The 17730-nt window shown below is 39.8% G+C and overlaps 1 protein-coding gene across 4 annotated transcripts in view; it reads left to right on the top strand.

Annotated features, from left to right (window-relative positions):
• The window catches only part of cpa6 (carboxypeptidase A6), a 29252-nt gene that overhangs the window by 8141 nt on the left and 3381 nt on the right, over positions 1–17730 (top strand). For all 4 annotated transcript variants that reach the window (XR_007448261.1, XR_007448260.1, XR_007448259.1 and 1 more), the window contains exons 3-10: positions 7542–7666; positions 10020–10134; positions 10691–10792; positions 10888–10992; positions 13725–13835; positions 14193–14283; positions 16070–16272; positions 17341–17425. Coding sequence is in view for 1 of the 4 variants with exons in the window: in XM_049565257.1 (XP_049421214.1) it covers positions 7542–7666; positions 10020–10134; positions 10691–10792; positions 10888–10992; positions 13725–13835; positions 14193–14283; positions 16070–16272; positions 17341–17425 (937 nt within the window). In the remaining 3 variants the exon portion in view is untranslated. The remainder of the gene's footprint in view (positions 1–7541; positions 7667–10019; positions 10135–10690; positions 10793–10887; positions 10993–13724; positions 13836–14192; positions 14284–16069; positions 16273–17340; positions 17426–17730) is intronic.

Here is a 17730-nt window from a genome sequence, read left to right as displayed (position 1 = left end):
CAAAAAGCATAAAAACATTAAATGAACTGAAAAAATATTGTAATGAAGTATTAAAAAAAATACTGCTCCATTTAAATAAAACTTGCAGAGGACATAATAACACACCTAATTAAATGAATTAAATATGCAAAATCCAATTAATGCATTTAAGAGGTTTAAGCGCTTCCGTGCAGGGGAACCATCTGTCCATCTAATTCTTGTGACTGTCATACCTGCAGAAGGCCTTTGGAGAATTACTTCAATTTTGGCATAAATGTCCACATTGACTCAGCAATGAACTGCATAGATTTTGTTTGTCAAAGGTTACTGTGACTTCAAAAAACATGCTTTTTGCAATAACTCAAGTATTTATATGCTAATTGTGACAAAATTTCACAAAAATATCTAGTAGGATAAAATGATAAAGCAATGACATTTTATATTCAAAAGGTCAAAGGTCAACTTCACTGTGACATCATAATGTTCTGCAGAAACACTTTTCTGGAGGTTAAACAGCGTCATACCTCAGGATTAGAGAGGGAGACATTTGGTCAGATACTGAATTGGTGACACTAATCTTGGGTGTCCATCTTGAAACGGTGCTGATTGTATAGATCTGCGGTGCTGCAGGGTTGAAGATTTGTTTGAAGCATCCATGTTTTAAAATATGTAGCTTATTTCCAGTAACATCCATATTTAAAGCATTGTTGACTGTCGTGGCTTCATATGAGTCTAGACAGACATGGATTTAAACTGCAAAATCACTGGTTCGCGGAGGCGTACGATCACAAGGCGGTAATTCTCTTTGAGAGAGTTGCAAAGATTTCGATCTGCCTGCAGCCCTGTGGCAGTGTGTTCTGTTTCTCCAGTTCGCTTTGGTCCACTTGGGTTGTATTTGTGCAGCCAGATGCTGCACCAGCAGCTATGAAAAGGCATCTGTTCGGGTTCAGGTCAAGCTTTTGTTTAGTGGTCCAGAACCAATACAGCTCCGAGCAGGGAATGATCAGAAGTGGACAAAATAGAGGATTCAGTAAATGTTTATGATTTGTGGTGAAGAATACTAAGTAAGAGCCAGGCTGTTGGTCAGGACCTGGCCGGAGTTTTATGTATGTAAGGGCAGTGGACGCGGTGCTCCAAGGCCAACCGAGGCAGCGGCAGCTACTGTTTGGACAGCTGTGGACTTGTGTTTTCAGTAGCTTAGCCACACTGCCATGCCTCCAGCGCCACAGCCAAACTTTCAGCCTCGGGCTGCGCATTAAGGTCAAATAATAAACAACCACTGGACAGTACAGTGCAGACTGAGAATCAAAATCAGATCCATCATCAACAGAATAACAATAATTTGAGTAGTTATTCAGGATTTTTGTTTGGCTGCTGGCTCACTGACAAAATATTTAACTGACACCTGTGCATTTCCAGAAGCAGCAACACCAGAAAACAAGCTGTGAAAGCCACCATAATTGAGCAACAACAGAATCTATCTGCAATAATTCAAGTTTAAAGTAAACCTCACATTCCTGCATGCATTGTGTGACTGACAGGTGACCTCTGGGCAGCCAAGAGCAGAAACACAACAGCTCCTGAATGCACCCAGTAGAGCAAATAATACCTTCACCAAAGCTATGCATCATCAAGATAAGATATTTCTACATGTTGGTTTTCACAAAAAGTTAATAATTACCTCTTTAGCTCCTGGAGAACAAGTTTATGACCGTATCTGAAAGGGGGCATGAGATATTATCTGTTAATAAGATCAGTGTCAATTAATCTGCAGTTTCTTATTGACTGATTATTTGGTCTCATACTCAATGTAATGACTTAAGATTGCTTGTTTTTTTCTGACAAACACTCCAAAAACCCCAACATGTTCAATTTATTATTACATAAGTCAAAGAAATCCCCACAAGCTGGAGTTTTATGTTTGGTATCATGTTTTGTAAAGTGAAATAAATATAAATCTAGTGGTCCCATGTTGTTTGAGGGGAGCAATAACACAGAATGAGTGACTGTCTCTTTCCGGGACCATAGAAGTTTTGTTTGAGGCGTTCCAGGGATTAAATCTGTGAAACAGATGTACTATTATCATCAATCACTGTGGCTGCTGTCATCGCTTCCCAAGAATTATTTCATTATTTACTATCTGTCGAGCAGTTTCAGCGTTTGTGTCTCACATGACATCATCATCACAGTCTGCGTGACCTGTTGTTGGGGGGGAAACAGACTGTTGTTTGACATTTTAGGAAATACAAGTATTTGCTGTCTTGCCAGGAGTTAGATAAATACAGTTAATATGAAGCTGGAGCCAGCAGCGGTTTGTTTGAGGACTGGGAACGAGGGGAACTACCTTCCTGGGGTCTCCACCTGGCAACTTTGTGTTGACAACCAAACTTCAGGAAGTCACTGCTCTGAGAAATAATCCAGCACATAACCCTCTTAGGTCTTGTCAGCTTTTTTTTTTTTTTTAAAGATTAAACAAACAAGATAGAAAGTGTTAATCAGGGGGCTTTAGAGGTGCTTGTAGGACAGAGCCAGGACAGCTGTTTCCAGTCTTTATGCTAAGCTAAGCTAACCAGCTGCTGGCTGTAGCTTCATATTCACTGTACACACATGAGAGTGATATTGATCTTCTCATCTAAATCTCAGCAAGAAAGTGAATTAATGTATTGCCCAAAATGCTGAACTATTCTTTTTGTAATAAAGCATCCAATATCAGGCTGCGAAGCATGTCAAACAGCTGGTATTTTGATAATCACAGATGGATTACTGAACGGGCCTCTTGGGTACAGGCCAAGGGGCTCAAAGTGCCAGGGCACCCCTGTCCTTTACCCGCAAAAATGTCACTCAAATTAACACGTATCAACCAGGAAGAGACTCAAAATGACCACAAAGAGATGCAAAGGAACTACAAAGAAACACAAAATGAACAAAAAAGACACAAATGAATGTCAAAGAAACATAAAATGACTACAAAAAGACATAAAATGAACATAGAAGACATAAATATATATATATCACAAAGGCACAAAATGACTGTAAATGACACAAAATGAACAAAAAAAGACAAATATATGTCAAAGAAACACAAAATGACTACAAAAATACACAAATATATACATCACACAGGTGCAAAATGACTACAGAAAGATACAAAATGAACAAAAAAGACTCAATTATATGTGAAAAACACAAAATGACAACAAAAAGATACAAAATGAACAAAAAGGACTCAATTGTATGTCAAAGAAACACAAAATGACTACAAAAAGACACAATATGAACAAAAAAAGACACAAATTTATGTCAGAATCACAAATTTACCTTCAAATAAACACAGAATGTCAACAAAGATATGCAAAGGAACTATAGAGACACACAAAGTAACTACAAAAAGACAAAACAATGAGAAAAATATACATCAAGGAGACACAAAATGACCTCAAAGAGACACATAAAACAGCAACAAAAAGAGGTAAAGCCAGTACAAAGTCTTTGTGTCTTGCTCTTATGTAGGAGAGGCGGTGGGGCCTTTTGAATATTGGTGCCCAGGGGCCCATTGTCACATACTCTGCCAATGTTGTTTATACTCACTAACTGTGTTTTACTTTGGCAACTTGTTTTCTTTTACTTGACGGCAGCTTCACCGCGTCTGCCTGAAGGAAAGTCAGCTCTTTTTATTGAACTATAACTTTTCCTTTCTTGTTCTGCCCATGCCAGTGTTACATCAACCAAAACAACACAAATTCAATTTATAGCTAGCCTGTATACACAGACACACACATAAAAAAGAAGAATCGCATTAAAAATCAGGAGACAAAAGATTTAAAAAGCAGACAAAGCATGCATCTTTAGGGCTCATAAATACAACAGTAAAATTTTAAATTGAGAGAAATGCTTGCGAGGAGTTGCGTTATCTGATCGGGGTATTTAAGTGTCTTTTAGGCGTCTGTGTTTTGGATTTGTTTGGCTAACAGCAGAGCTGAAACATTTGGGGTACTTAACCATTTGGAGACGCCATAAAAGTGCAGCAGTAGAGAGCGGTTTATACTGCAGGGCACCAAACATTCCAGCTGAAGATTTTCTGCCCCTGGCTCTAAACAAAGTTAAATTAATCTGGTATGCACTCTGTAAACCATTAAACCAATTGACACATTAACAAGCATGTGTGCCAGCCTGCATGTCTCTGCCCTTATGTACAAATGAAAGCCAGCTGAGGACGCTCGCACATGTCTGCAGGAACACTGAATATACAGCGCTCCCTTTGCAGTGACTACTGTGTGTATCATTCGTAGGTCAGCTCTCTCTGTTATTTTATCTGTTACCACATGATGTCTGTGTTTATATGGTTGGCTAGCTGTTTTAGCTAAAGCTAACAGACCGGAGTACCACGGCCTGATAACAGGCGCTGAAAGACAGGAGTTTTGTTGCTAATACTAGGTCAAACGGTAGAGAGGGGAGCGGAGGGAGAGTCATTCACTGCAGGTTGTTAATGGGGCACGTTAGAGTGTGTTTTGCCTCATTAACACTGTAGAGTCATCAACATTCCCCTGATTTAGTCCATCGCTCCAAGGTAGAGAGTAGAGGAATGTTAAACTGTCCAGGTCTTAACAAAACAATTTGGTCATTATCACCAAATGTTTGGAGCTATTTTAAACTCCCAGCAGAAAAGATAATCAAGTCTTCTGTTTTTTTTTCTACAACTATGCTCTTTAACCCTCATGTTTAGTTTAGTTTAGTTAATCTAAGCCAATACTAAGTGGATCAGCTATCAGCCAAAGCATTACACACCCCAGATAAAACACAGATTTTTATCAGCATCATTACAAAATTCAGTGTTTCCGCAATCACTTACATTTATTTAGTCACAGCCGGCCACAGACTCAGTTTTTAGAGCGACAGTAATCCCTTGCTTTGTGTTATCTCCCATAGAAATGAGTCTTTCCTTACAGTGTGGTATGTATTTTAGATTAGGGTAAAAAAGGGCAGTGGTATTAGTACTCAGTTTTGAAAAGTTGGATTGGTGCATCCCTACTGAGTCCATGTGGCACGGCAGCATCTTACGTCCTAAGTCAGACAATAAATAAAACTAATACAACAATATAGCAATATATAGTGTACCATGAGACAATATACTGTAGATTTGCAATACTGTTTACACCATGGTAGCAAATCCCTTTAATATCTCTTGGTGCATTAGGCCATAATCAAACCAACGGCCCTGTCCCCAGACCAGGGGTCAGCAACCTTTACTATCCAAAGAGCCATTTTTGGCCAATAAAAAAAGGGGGAAAAAATTTGTATAGAGCCGCAAAGCATATTTGAGCCTTATTATGAAGGTATCTAAATTAGCCTATCAGCATTATTGATGGCTCCAAATGAGAGTTTAATAATGTATTTTCCCACAAGGTGGTTTCTCTGCAGACGGCTATTCTTGATTATTTGCTACATTAACTTTGCAGCATTGGCGGTGAAAGTAAGCAAATCTGTCCATGTGCTATTAAAGCGACACTGACCTTCCTGGAAATGTTACGTCTTTCTTTGTTTAGGTTAAAATGCTATTAATAAGCTGAAGGTACACTAAAATGTAAATGAATTCCACCATAAAAACTAATAATTATACCATTCTCATATGGTTCGAAGAAAACTCCGACCAATTGGCCGAGCGTCCTGTATGTCTTCCTCACGTGGAGGCCTTCGACTGACGTAACCACTGACATTACCACCTCCAACCGCTCCAACAGGGAAGTCATTTGGCAAAGAAAGAATGTTGCAGAAAAAGCTAACACTAAGAGAGAGCTCGATGCTGCAAGAGCCAAAACTCGGGTCAACATCGGCTCTGCTTTTGAGCGATGGCGAAGACTGCTGCAGCTTCATCCTGAGCTAAAAAGGGACGAGATGGTCACAGAGTTTCTGCTGGACAGTTATTTTTAGTTTGCCTTTAATGTAACAGAGGCTATAACGTTATATATGACAACACAACATCCAGTTGCTAATGGCTAACGTTAGCCTACTGTAGCGTAGCCTCTGAAACATTAACGTTATCTTCCTTGTGCGTTTTCACTTACTACCATTTCCAAAATTTAGAGTAAAAGGTGTCAGGTCATAGACATATGATGGCATTTTAGTTGACGAAATGTAAAAGAATATTTTTAGTTGTGTATAGGCTACCTATTTTTACAATCAGAGAATGTAAAATCACTTTAGGCTGAGAAGAAAGATGCATGAAAATTACAATATTAAAAAATCTACAGGGAGCCACTGTACAGGGCAGAAAGAGTCACATGTGGCTCTGGAGCTGCGGGTTGCTTACCCCTGCCCTAGACATACAGCACAAGGAAACAGTCAAGTTTATTTCTTCTGTTTTGACAAGAGATGTTGAAAAGATGCAGAAACTAGTTTGGCTATGTTTTAAACAAAATACAAATGTGAGTTTGACTCTTGTGGCTTTAGAGTGTTTGTGGACTGGGAGTACTGGCATGAAACACACAATTTTTGATATATTTTGATTAATGTATTGAATACTAGAGTGAAATTATGATTTGCACTGGAGTGTGTTATGAATATATTTCATATCCTGTCATTATTGAATTGTCAGGAGCTTGTCTTGTCTGTGTGTGTGTTTTAGTGTCGTCCTGTTTTTTCTGTAATGTTATGTGCTGTGAGTTGTAATGGTTGCATTGTCTTTATGTGAAATCTTGTTTGTTGACTCTAATGGGGGATCCTATGGACTAAACAAAACTAGAGGGCAGTGTTGAAAATTAATCATCAGGGCTGTGGAGAAATTTGGATTTTTATACGATTTTCATGCCTCAGTGCTGGCGACAGCTGTGGCGTATGTCCGCGCCATTCTCTTGGACGTGATATCTCAAGAATGTCTCGAGGGAACTTCCTCAAATTTGACACAAACAGCGACTTGGATTCAAGGAAGAACCGAAGGTCACTGTTACCTCATGTTTTTGGCCATAACTCAGGAATTTATATGCTAGTTTTGACAAACTCTCAAACAAATGTCTCAAGAATAAAATAATGAAGTGATGACATTTTATATCCAAAAAGTCAACTTCAGTGTGACATCATAACGGTCTGCAAAAACACGCTTCCTGCCATAGCTCAGCATCATAACTCAGTAGCAGAAGGGAAGACATCTGGTCAGATACTGAATTTGTGACATTAATCTTTGTTGTTGATCTTAAATTTTTGCTGAGTGTATAGATATAGATATAGCGCTGCCGGGTTGAAGATGTGTGTGAAGCATCCATGTTTTAGAATGTAGCTTATTGGAAGCAACATCCATAGACGTATTGTGAACTGTCATAGCTACTGTACATGTAAGTCTGAGCAGAAGTGTATGTAAACTGTAACTACAACTTCACTGGTTCACGGAGGCGTACAACCATCTGGCAGTAATTCTTATTCACTAATACTGCAATTTAAAATAACGGTGATAGAAGATTTTATCTCAATAACCCACTCCTTTCCTCATTATGAAATCCTGCTGTGTGTGTGTGTGTGTGTGTGTGTGTGTCTGTAACCTCTGATCTAATATATTTATTCTCTTCCTTTAGGTGGACTATTGGCAGCCCAACAGTGCCACTCTAATCTGTCAAAATGTCACAGTGGACGTCCATGTGAAACACAATGACACACGAGGCTTACGTGCACGCTTAAAGCGGGAACATATTGATTATCGGTAAGACTGGAGAGACCGCCAGCAATAAATACAGAGACATATCACATTACACATTCATGCTCTCACACATTTGGCAATCTTGTTAGCAGGGTGTCTACACCCCGAGACACATCTGCTATCCAAAGGGCGTTGCAATTACCCAGCTTTCCCCAGCCAGAATATATGATTTGCACATGCAGAGTCGGCCATACTGTGCATGCAAAAGAGCTTCCTCAAAGCTGGGACACATAGAAACACACATCAGAGTACTCTCCCAATCTGCTCCAGAAAGCCGCCCTTTCATCTCCCCACCCCATCCCTCATCAAAATTAACGTTGAAATGATGGAGTTTATCAAAGCAGCCGCAGATAGAAAGAATTCCATTGTCATCTCTGTCCTAAGGGTGGAATTGCAGATCTGAGGGTGAGGTTTTTTTTTTCTTCTCTGTGTTGATTGACCGAGAAAGTGGTTTACACTGCAGGGGACGTTCTCTGGTAGGTGGTTGGGTTTTGAGGGAGCGAAGTGTTGAAGATCCCATTTTCTCTCATGGAAATGATGCAGCTTTTTGAATGTTATTGAAGCAGTTATGGATAGAAATGGACATGTAAGGACCTCGTGAGAAAGTGTATTTTAGGAGAGTCTGGCTGCCCACATAGCTGTTACAAAAACAGATTACATCGTCTGTTTCACGTTGGAGTGGGAAGTGCAGAGGCATAGGGTCTGAACAGACGCAGGAGCAGTCTATAAACAGACAATGCTGGTGATAATTATAGTTTTGGCTCATTTACAGCACATTTAATTTACTGATAGACAGCAGTGTTATAACTAGTTTGCACTATCAAACCGGGTGAGTGCTGATGTAGAAAACTGGTTTGGGTGTTGGAAAAGAAGAGGGATGAGAGAGCAGTTGCATAATTGGTGTTAAGAATGAGTCAACAATATATTCAGGACCTCTGATCCACCACTTCATACCAGCCCTCTGCACCTATCAGACATATTATATTCACCTACAGTGCGGTGCCACTGCAGCCAAACATGGACGTACTGTAACAAATGATCAAAATGATAAAACCTCACATCAAGTTAGAGTTAATGTTGTGTAAAGTAGCATAAACAAAATATGCAGTAATTTTACATGTTGCTGTTTTATGTTTTACAGTAGCTACATGGGTATCACACTCTTGTAAACTATGTTTTTGTAAAGAGTTTGTAAGTTGTAATTTAAGACTTTTGCCAATACTTTATAAATGGGAAATAGGTTATTTATAAAAGCAACAGCAAAATTTAGGTCACCAGGTTGTGAAACACACTTGTCATATGGTCAAAGTTTTGCGTGTAACCATACCAGTCGGCTGTATTTGATAACTTAAGACCATGAGGTGCAAATTAAGGCACAGAAAGCATTGCAGAAAGAAACTTTTTGTTTTAACTTAGAAAATTAAGCATGCAGGCTGCATTAAAATTTTAAGTTGAGGTAATTTTGTAACGACTGGAAACAAATAGAATTTCCCAGTCAAATAAATTTTATCTTAATTGATTATTTATTTATTTATTTATTATTTATACTGAATCATTACAAAATTACCTCAGTTTGTTTTCTCAAATTCAGTCAAAAACCTGGGTGCTAATTTTTTAAGTTAAAGCAAATAGTTTCTTCTTACAGTATAGAACGTTGAACTTCAAGCTTCGATTATTTAGTTAGATATAAAGAGCTGAATCAGTTAGTCAATTAACTGACTAGACGATGAACAGGAAAATAATCAGCCATTATTTTGATAATCAATTATTTGCTTATGTCATTTTTAGAGTAATGAAAAAATGCCAAACTTTCTAGCTTTCAGCTCTTGAGATGTGAACATTTGTAGCTTTTTATTTATTTATTTTGGCATATATATCATTGTTAACTGACTGTCTTCCAATTTTGGACTTTTGGAGGAATTAAAAAAGACTTTTGAAGAGTTTTTACATTTTTTTATAGACGAATGATTAATGAAAATATAATAATCAGGCTCTTTCTTATTATTGGCTCACTTACTCATTTATAAATATATGAAGTTATGCAAGGGGTGGATAAACAGCAGCATCCCAAACAGGCAACCCAAATGTGTCAATTAATAGCTTATTACTGATCTACAAAGCATTAATACATTTAAGAATAATAAACATAGTAGTTACAACTTGTAATCTTTTAAAAGTAACCCTTTTTAGAAAGTGACACATGTACATAAGGAGAAGTATTGAAAACACTAGTATTAAAACAATGTTTTCCTGGGAACATCATGACTGACATGTTCTAATGTTATTGGTAAGGTGTTATGGTCTTGGCTATCATGTCTATCATGTGTCTGTGTGACTCCCTCTCTTCCATCCACAGGGTGTTTATCTCCAATCTGCAGAAGGAAATTGAAAAGCAGACGGGATATCGCTCCTCTCGCAAGCGGAGGTCAGAGTCTCAGTATGACTACGAGGTTTACCACTCACTGGAAGAGGTAGATGTGAAGCCCACCGTCTACCTGCCTGCCTGCCTGCCTGCCTGCCTATCTCTCACTCTGCTCTGCTCTGTAATCTAATGCACACACTGAGTAAACAAACATGCTCTCTAAGGTGCTCTCAAAACTCCCAATTACCCCATTCCACAGGTCTCTCTCCCACAGCCTCGCACTCTTACACACAGAGACACGCACTCTACTTCAGACACTTCACAGCTGTGGAGTGTTTATTTTCCCAGGTCGATCAGGCTCCCGGTTCACGAATCTGTCGGGCCCTATGAAGCAGCGTGAATTCCACACGCAGATCCTGAGAGCCTCCACAAATCTTTTGTACTCTGAGCTGTGATCCTCCCCTTCACTGTAAAATGCACACTTAGACATGCGTGTGTGTGTGTGTGTGTGTGCAGACACATTGTGTAGGCAGAGACACAACCCGGCACAAATGCATATACTCCATAGGCACAAGTCTTATTGTTCTTCCACATTTGCTCTTGAAAACTTTGTAAACAAATCCTTGAATGACATTCGCTCTTCTGCATTATTCTCTGTCCTTAAGATCCAAAGCTGGATGTTTGAGATGAACAGAACCCATTCTGACTTGGTTGACATGTTCTCCATTGGGAAGTCGTACGAGGGAAGACCGCTTTATGTGCTTCAGGTAGGAGAGGAAGCATGAGACACAAATAACATACAAAGAGACACAGGTGCTGACACATGCAAACTTGTGCTACTCTTGTGCTTGTCTCCTGTCAGATAGGAAAGAGAAGTCGTCATCAGAAGAAAGCTGTTTGGATCGACTGTGGCGTCCATGCCAGGGAGTGGATAGGACCTGCCTTCTGCCAGTGGTTTGTCAAAGAGGTAGCCTTGTTTTTCCAGCAAATTAAAATGCTAAAACACTGTTTGAACTTTGTGCATTGCTTGCATCAGTGCATGTTTCAACAGTGCCTCATATCTAAATGACAGCCTGTAGCAAGCAGTCTGTGATGTTTGGTCTCTGGGGTCCTCAACAAAAACGTGAACATCTGTTCGCTCGTCATGCACAGTTATGCAAATACTGAAGAATACCCTTTATTGTTCAGATGTTGAACATAACCCAGACGCTCACACAAGTTCCGTCACACCCTTAAAGTCTTAGTTACTACCCTCTGAAGTGAGGACGGTACCAGACCAGAGCCAGACATTAACTGCAAGAACCTTTAATGGTTTGTTTTATACTGCTTAGATGCCAGATGAGTGGGATTTGCAACACAGTGCCAGAGCATTAGGATAATTAAAGGAAAAGTCAATGAATATCAGTGTAGGGCGCTGAGTCACAGCCTTTATAAGGAATTCTTGCATGATAGACTTCAACTGACAGGTTTTTAAAAAAGGCTTAAAAAGGCTTATCAAGACACAGTTCTCAACATGAAGGGGGCTGAACTGGCAGCTAGCAGCTAATGGTGCTAACTCCATAAGCAGCTCTAAACAACGGCAGTGATTCTGACAAAACTAATGTTGTTAACCAGGGGGGATTTATAGGCCTACTTGTGCGTCAGCTCTATGCAGAGCCTATATGCCATAGCCTATGCATGCGGCCTATATTGTGAGCATTTATACTTGTGAGTTGCTGTATTTGTGTCACTCTGCAGTTAGACCTCCAAAACACTAGTCGGTGTCAGGGTTTCTGTGAAGTGCTCTAAAGTTTAGCTAATTCAAAACACACCCAAAACACAGATTAAACACACGTTAAACATGGCTTAATAGCGACAATGTCAAACAGAAGTACACAAATCAGCTTCATTATAACTCACAGCATTCACAGACAAAGCACTTGTCTTTTGCTGGACACATTTTCCCCACAAATACAAATGCGAATGTTATTAGCACAAGCCTATGGCAATTTACACATTAGCCACTTAGCAGCTAGCGGACTTTTCCTCTACTCATAAGAAGCCATATGAGTAATACAAAGGTAGCGTTACAAAATTTGGTTCCATTACAATTCACAAGGTTCACCGACAAAACAACTGTCTTATACTAAGCACGTTTTCCAAACAAATATAACATGCTAACGTTATTAGCACAAGCCTATGGCATTTTACATTGTATGAATTAGCCTGGCGACAAGCAGAGATTTCATCCACTCATATGAAGCCAGGATAAATCACACACAAGACTAAAAATGCTATTTTTGTGGAGGCTTTATTGTCTTCACAATTTATTGTTTCTTATCTGTGAAATTTAAGTAAATAAAAGCTCTGTTTCCACTGAGAGAAATGGTTTCAGCTTACAAAAAAAGACAGGAGATTTGCATCACTACGACGTGTAGGTACATTTCTGAGGAGGTGCACGTCAGATTTCACCGCAAAAGTTTAAATCCCGCATTACTCTGCCCCTGACTGGCTTACCCCTTCATTCTTACCCTAACCCTAATCATTCTGACTCCTCTTGTCTAAACCTAACCAACCTAACCAACAAAGGCAAGACGTACTAGCCAGTCAGATGGAGAGTAGGGCAGGTCATGCCTTTGCTATCTTGGGAAGTGTAGGTGTTATGCTTTCGCCATAATGCCATCCCAATATCAGCAGTAACCGGTGTATGAGGGCGATGCAAAGCAGCAGCGATGAGCTAACCAGTGGGATACACGCATGCATTAACATGGACACGCAGCCGGACCGGTCTACCACAGCAAACCACAAAGAAGCTTGGATTACAACACACACAGAGAGAGTGTGACTTCATTATCTGCTCAGGACACCATTACACAATATCTTTACATAGCAAATAGTGGTTTGCTGCTATAGTGATGCTCTGAATGTCACGTACAGAACCTTTAAACAAATGCAACGAAATATTTCAATCTCTAGTAACCAAGTGAACTGCTGTTGAGGAGACTTAAAAGTAAACATGTTCCACCTCAAAGTGACACATGCACATTTTAAATCATACCTTGTCTTAGGTTCACTGGACCATAACATTTACAAAGCAGTGTTTTGTTGTGCTCCACAGTCTTTCTGTTTGCAGACACATGTTTGGCCTCAACGGTTTAAACTAAAATGCATGACTAATTCACTTTAGGCTTTTACATGAACTTACACGTTCAGTAGGGAATTCTTCAAAGGAGGGTAAAGTGGGAGTAGGAAGTGAGTAAATAAGGGAGGGAAAAGACAAACAGCAGCAGGAAATCAGAAACAGACCGACAAAAAAAATGAACAGGGGGAAACATTTGACTCGGGAAAAACACTCAAAGATGCTCCACTTGGCTCAAATCTGTGCACTAAAATGTGATCAACTGTCATGTAGTAACTGAGGTTGGCCACTGGAGGTCAGGGTGCCATCTTTGTTTAAGGCTTAAAGCATATTAACCTTGGCCTGGGTCTGATTAAAGAGCAGGTACAAGCAGTATTAGCTCAGTGACCAGATCTTCACACCTCGTTTACAGTCTGAGTATTAACCTGCTGTAGTCGTGCATTTAAAGAACTGTGACAGCAAATATGTGCAAGGTTACAAAATAATGAAAACATAGCATAGTAATTACCTGCAATTGTATTACTAGGCCACAATCTAGATCTGTGCTCTGTAATTATACTGTTTTTGTGTTGTAATTCAAGGCCATCAACTCATACCAGCATGACTCGGTGATGAGACGACTGCTGAACCAGCTCAACTTCTACATCATGCCTGTCTTCAACGTGGATGGATATCACTTCAGCTGGACCACGGTACTGTAGGTCTTTCTACATACAGCGTATTCTGATAACTTTGCAGCATGTTGGGCCCAGAGAAGAAACACTTTTATTATATTCATGCATGTATTTGGAATAATAACTAAATTCCCATTTTGTGTCCAAGTAGATCAAAGTAGAAAAACTTAACATCAGAGAGACAATGATGTGGTCTCTGTCGTTAAGCAGCCCTTATTTCAGTGAAAAATGCTCCTCAACTGCTGTTTAAATATCTCTTAGGAGCTGATTGAGTGACAGATGGATTATTTTGGAGATGACAGGAAGCTCCATTTGTTTGATAAGTCTGACAGTAAGTGGACATACGTGGTGACAGCGTCTTTGTTTTCCCTGCAGGATCGGTTCTGGAGGAAAACACGGTCCAAAAACCACAAGTTCCACTGCAGAGGAGTGGATGCTAACAGAAACTGGAAAGTCAAATGGTGTGGTGAGTTCAATAACGCTGGACTTCAGCTGAAATGTACGGAAAATCGATTGAATGGCTCTCACACATACAGCGCACGGAGACACGCTCACTGCAACTTGGCAAGGCACTCCCTGGAGTCTGTTGCTGATGTGGTCTTTTCTGACTATTAATCAGAGTAAGCTGTGGATAAAATATTTGTGTGGTGACAACAGTCTGTGTTTCATGTCATTTAGTCTCTGGTGGGAGGCGGGTGGGGGGTTCTGCTGAATCATCATCACTCCAGGAGGGCTCTGAGATTATAGCTGGGATGTTTGTGGTACAGACAGACATACGGAGATGTGATGTGAGATGAGAAACAGAGAGAAATCGAATATTAGCTTAAATATTGGGTATTTTGGGTACTTAAATTAAAAGCTTTTCTTCAAGGGAACTTACTGTTGTTGAATATCGGGATAACATTGTCATGTGTGAGAAATAAATATATATTATAGCCTTTCTTCTGCTTTCCTTACGCTGCTAAAATACAACAAATTGCTTGCTGAATTAAAAAAAAAATAGAGGAAATTATTGCCAACATTCTTTTTATTAACACATGGAACTGAGCACAAAAGGCACTAATAAAAAAATAAAATAAAAAAAGATAATTACACTTTAATGTGCAGTGTTACTCCCTGTCAACTAACTCAAAAAAATCACTAAGTGCAATATCACACTCTTCTGTATTTGTCATGCAAGTTGACATGGCAATTATGATAATAAAATTGTATATTGTGCAGCCCTACTGTCAGTGAAATGTTCAGGTGGACGTGCTTGAGTATTTATTCATATGAAAGATGGAGATTTAACAAGATTACACTTCAGTACTGGACTAGTTTGACAGTTTGACTTAGGACCCAAATGCAAACACTACCAGCTCACTGGGAACGGTTTAAGGCAGTTTATTTTAGTTTGAAGATGGTAGCTGAAGGCTTGAGTGAAAGGAAGGCTGAGGTGGGCTTGGAATGGCGAAGCATTGCAGGCTGAGGTGCTAAAGACAGAGCAGCACTAATCTGGAGGCAAAGAGACGAAAACGAAGCCGGCGTGGTGAACTTGAAACACAGGACAAAGTGTGAATTGAGGTCCAAAAGCACAAAAAGACAAGTGTCAAAAAACTTAGAAGTTGGCCTTGATGTCTGCACCACAAAGGACACTGAACAATCTGGCAGAGTCTGGATGTCTGAGCTGGGGTTTTATGCTGCAGTGGCATGATTGTAGATGAGGTTCAGGTGTACAGGTTCAGCAGCAGCTGGCACTCAGGAGGATTGGCAGGAGGAGGTGAACCAGAAGGCCACGCCCAGCAAACACATGGAGACAAACTGAAAACAAACATGAGACACTAGGAAGGGGAAACAGGAAACACAAGAGAATTGCATTAAAAAGAACATAGCTAGTTCTGTGATAACTTGCAGCCTGACTGAAATCCATGCTAATTATTTACAATATTGACCACCATTATTAGTTATTTGTAAAGGACTTTCATACGCAAACATCAGTGCAGCCTATAATGTTTGGGAATGTTATCCTTGGCATTATAATGTGACTTTGCTGATTTCAGTCTGGGTCTGCATTAGTTTTTCCTCCACAATATCACTCCATCTCTTTAAGCTGCCTGTGTGGTCACTGAATATAAAGAACCAAGATCGCAGCACCTCTTTTATATTAGGTTAGAAAATCTGAATGAAACATGAGCCACATTTGTAATTTGTCCCTTAATGCTCTCTGGTGATTAAGAGAATGGCATCATTTATTTTCTCCTTTCTTTTCACAGAGGAAGGTGCCTCTTCTCATCCCTGTGATGACACGTACTGTGGTCCCTTCCCTGAGTCTGAACCTGAAGTCAAGGCCGTCGCCAAGTTCTTGCGCAAGCACAAAAAGCGCGTCAAAGCCTATATATCCATCCACGCCTACGCTCAAATGCTGCTTTATCCCTATTCCTACAAGTATGCCACTATCCCCAACTTCAACTGCGTGGTAAGAGCCTGATAATAAACTACTGACCAACAAGTCTTTATTTAAGATAATATTCATATCCACCACCTTCTGGACCCCAGGAAGACTAGTTTATTTCATTTACTATGGTACCAGCTAATGGGGATCCTTAATAAACTAAACTAAACTAAACTTCTAGTAGTGCACTGCACGGTGGTATGTTAGAGGTACTTAAAGGAATACTTCACCTCCCAAATGACTATTTGTATATCAGTTACTCACGATGTGTTACATTTAATTCAGGAAGAAAACTTTGTTTTTCTCGCATGCATCTGGTGAAGGAAGAATCCAAAAACTACAAAAGTTCTTGATGAATTGAGGTCATTGGGGTCCACGTTTACCAATAAATATCTACTTACAAACTCTCACTCAACTTGTGTAGTATAATCCACATCTCTTTTATCCAGCCGTACGTTCATTACTTCCCAAAGAGACAGGCCTTTCTAACAGGGAACTTGTCTTTGCTTTCTTCAAAGCCAAACTCCATTGACAAAAACAGTAATTTTACCTCGCTGAACACCAGAGCTGCTGGTCTACCCCTGCCTCGATCAATATGTTTGTTTGTTTTACTGTGTTACTCTGGTGAATCCAAACTAACCCTTTAAAACAACAACGCCAAATATATCACAAACAAACAAGTGTTTTTGTTAATGGAGTCTGGCTTTGAAAAGAGCATGGTAGAAGAGGTTTCACTTTTAGTTTAGTTCCTTGTTGGAAAGGGCTGTCTGTTTGGGAAGAACTGAGCATATGAATGTAAAATTTGGACTTGGATTATACTGCACAGGTTGTGTGAGAGTGTGTACACAGATGGTTTGATATAGTTTTGCAGACCTGTATGACTCCATTTTTGGATTCCTCGCTCACCAGATGCATGAGAGAACAAACTGAGTTTCTTCCTGACTTTAACAGAACACAGGCTGAGTAATTAATATCCAACTGATCATTTGAGGGGTGAAGTGTTCCTTTAACTAGAATGACTTGATATTAAATCCTACTTTGCAAACCTATGTACAATCACGAATGAGCTGGCCTTTTGTTTCCACCGTCCAGGAGTTGGCAGCTCATAACGCAGTGACAGCCCTGTACTCTGCCTATGGAGTGAGGTACAGATATGGACCTGCCTCCACAACCTTGTGTGAGTACCGTTCTTTGTCTTCATTGTACCCTCCAAGTTTAGAAACCAAAACAGAATGGATTATTTGTCATGTCGTACCTGCTGCTGCGTGCTCTCCTTCCAACCTCATCTGTGTTCCTTTCATTTGCCGACAAGGAAAGTGGATCCTCCTTTATGTTATGAAGTGGGGAGAAGTGCCAGTTTTCTATAAATACACGATCAATTTAGTCTTGCACTCAGTGTACTGAACGTTCCCCTTGAGAGGAGCTAAATGCAGAGATGTAACACCAATAAGAATGAAATGCTTTCAGACTCACCTAAAATTG

The sequence above is a fragment of the Epinephelus fuscoguttatus genome, linkage group LG21 (assembly GCF_011397635.1).
Source record: "Epinephelus fuscoguttatus linkage group LG21, E.fuscoguttatus.final_Chr_v1".
NCBI lineage: Eukaryota > Metazoa > Chordata > Actinopteri > Perciformes > Serranidae > Epinephelus > Epinephelus fuscoguttatus.
The sequence above is the reverse complement of the archived record's forward strand: the minus strand, read 5'-3'. Positions and strand labels throughout refer to the sequence as shown.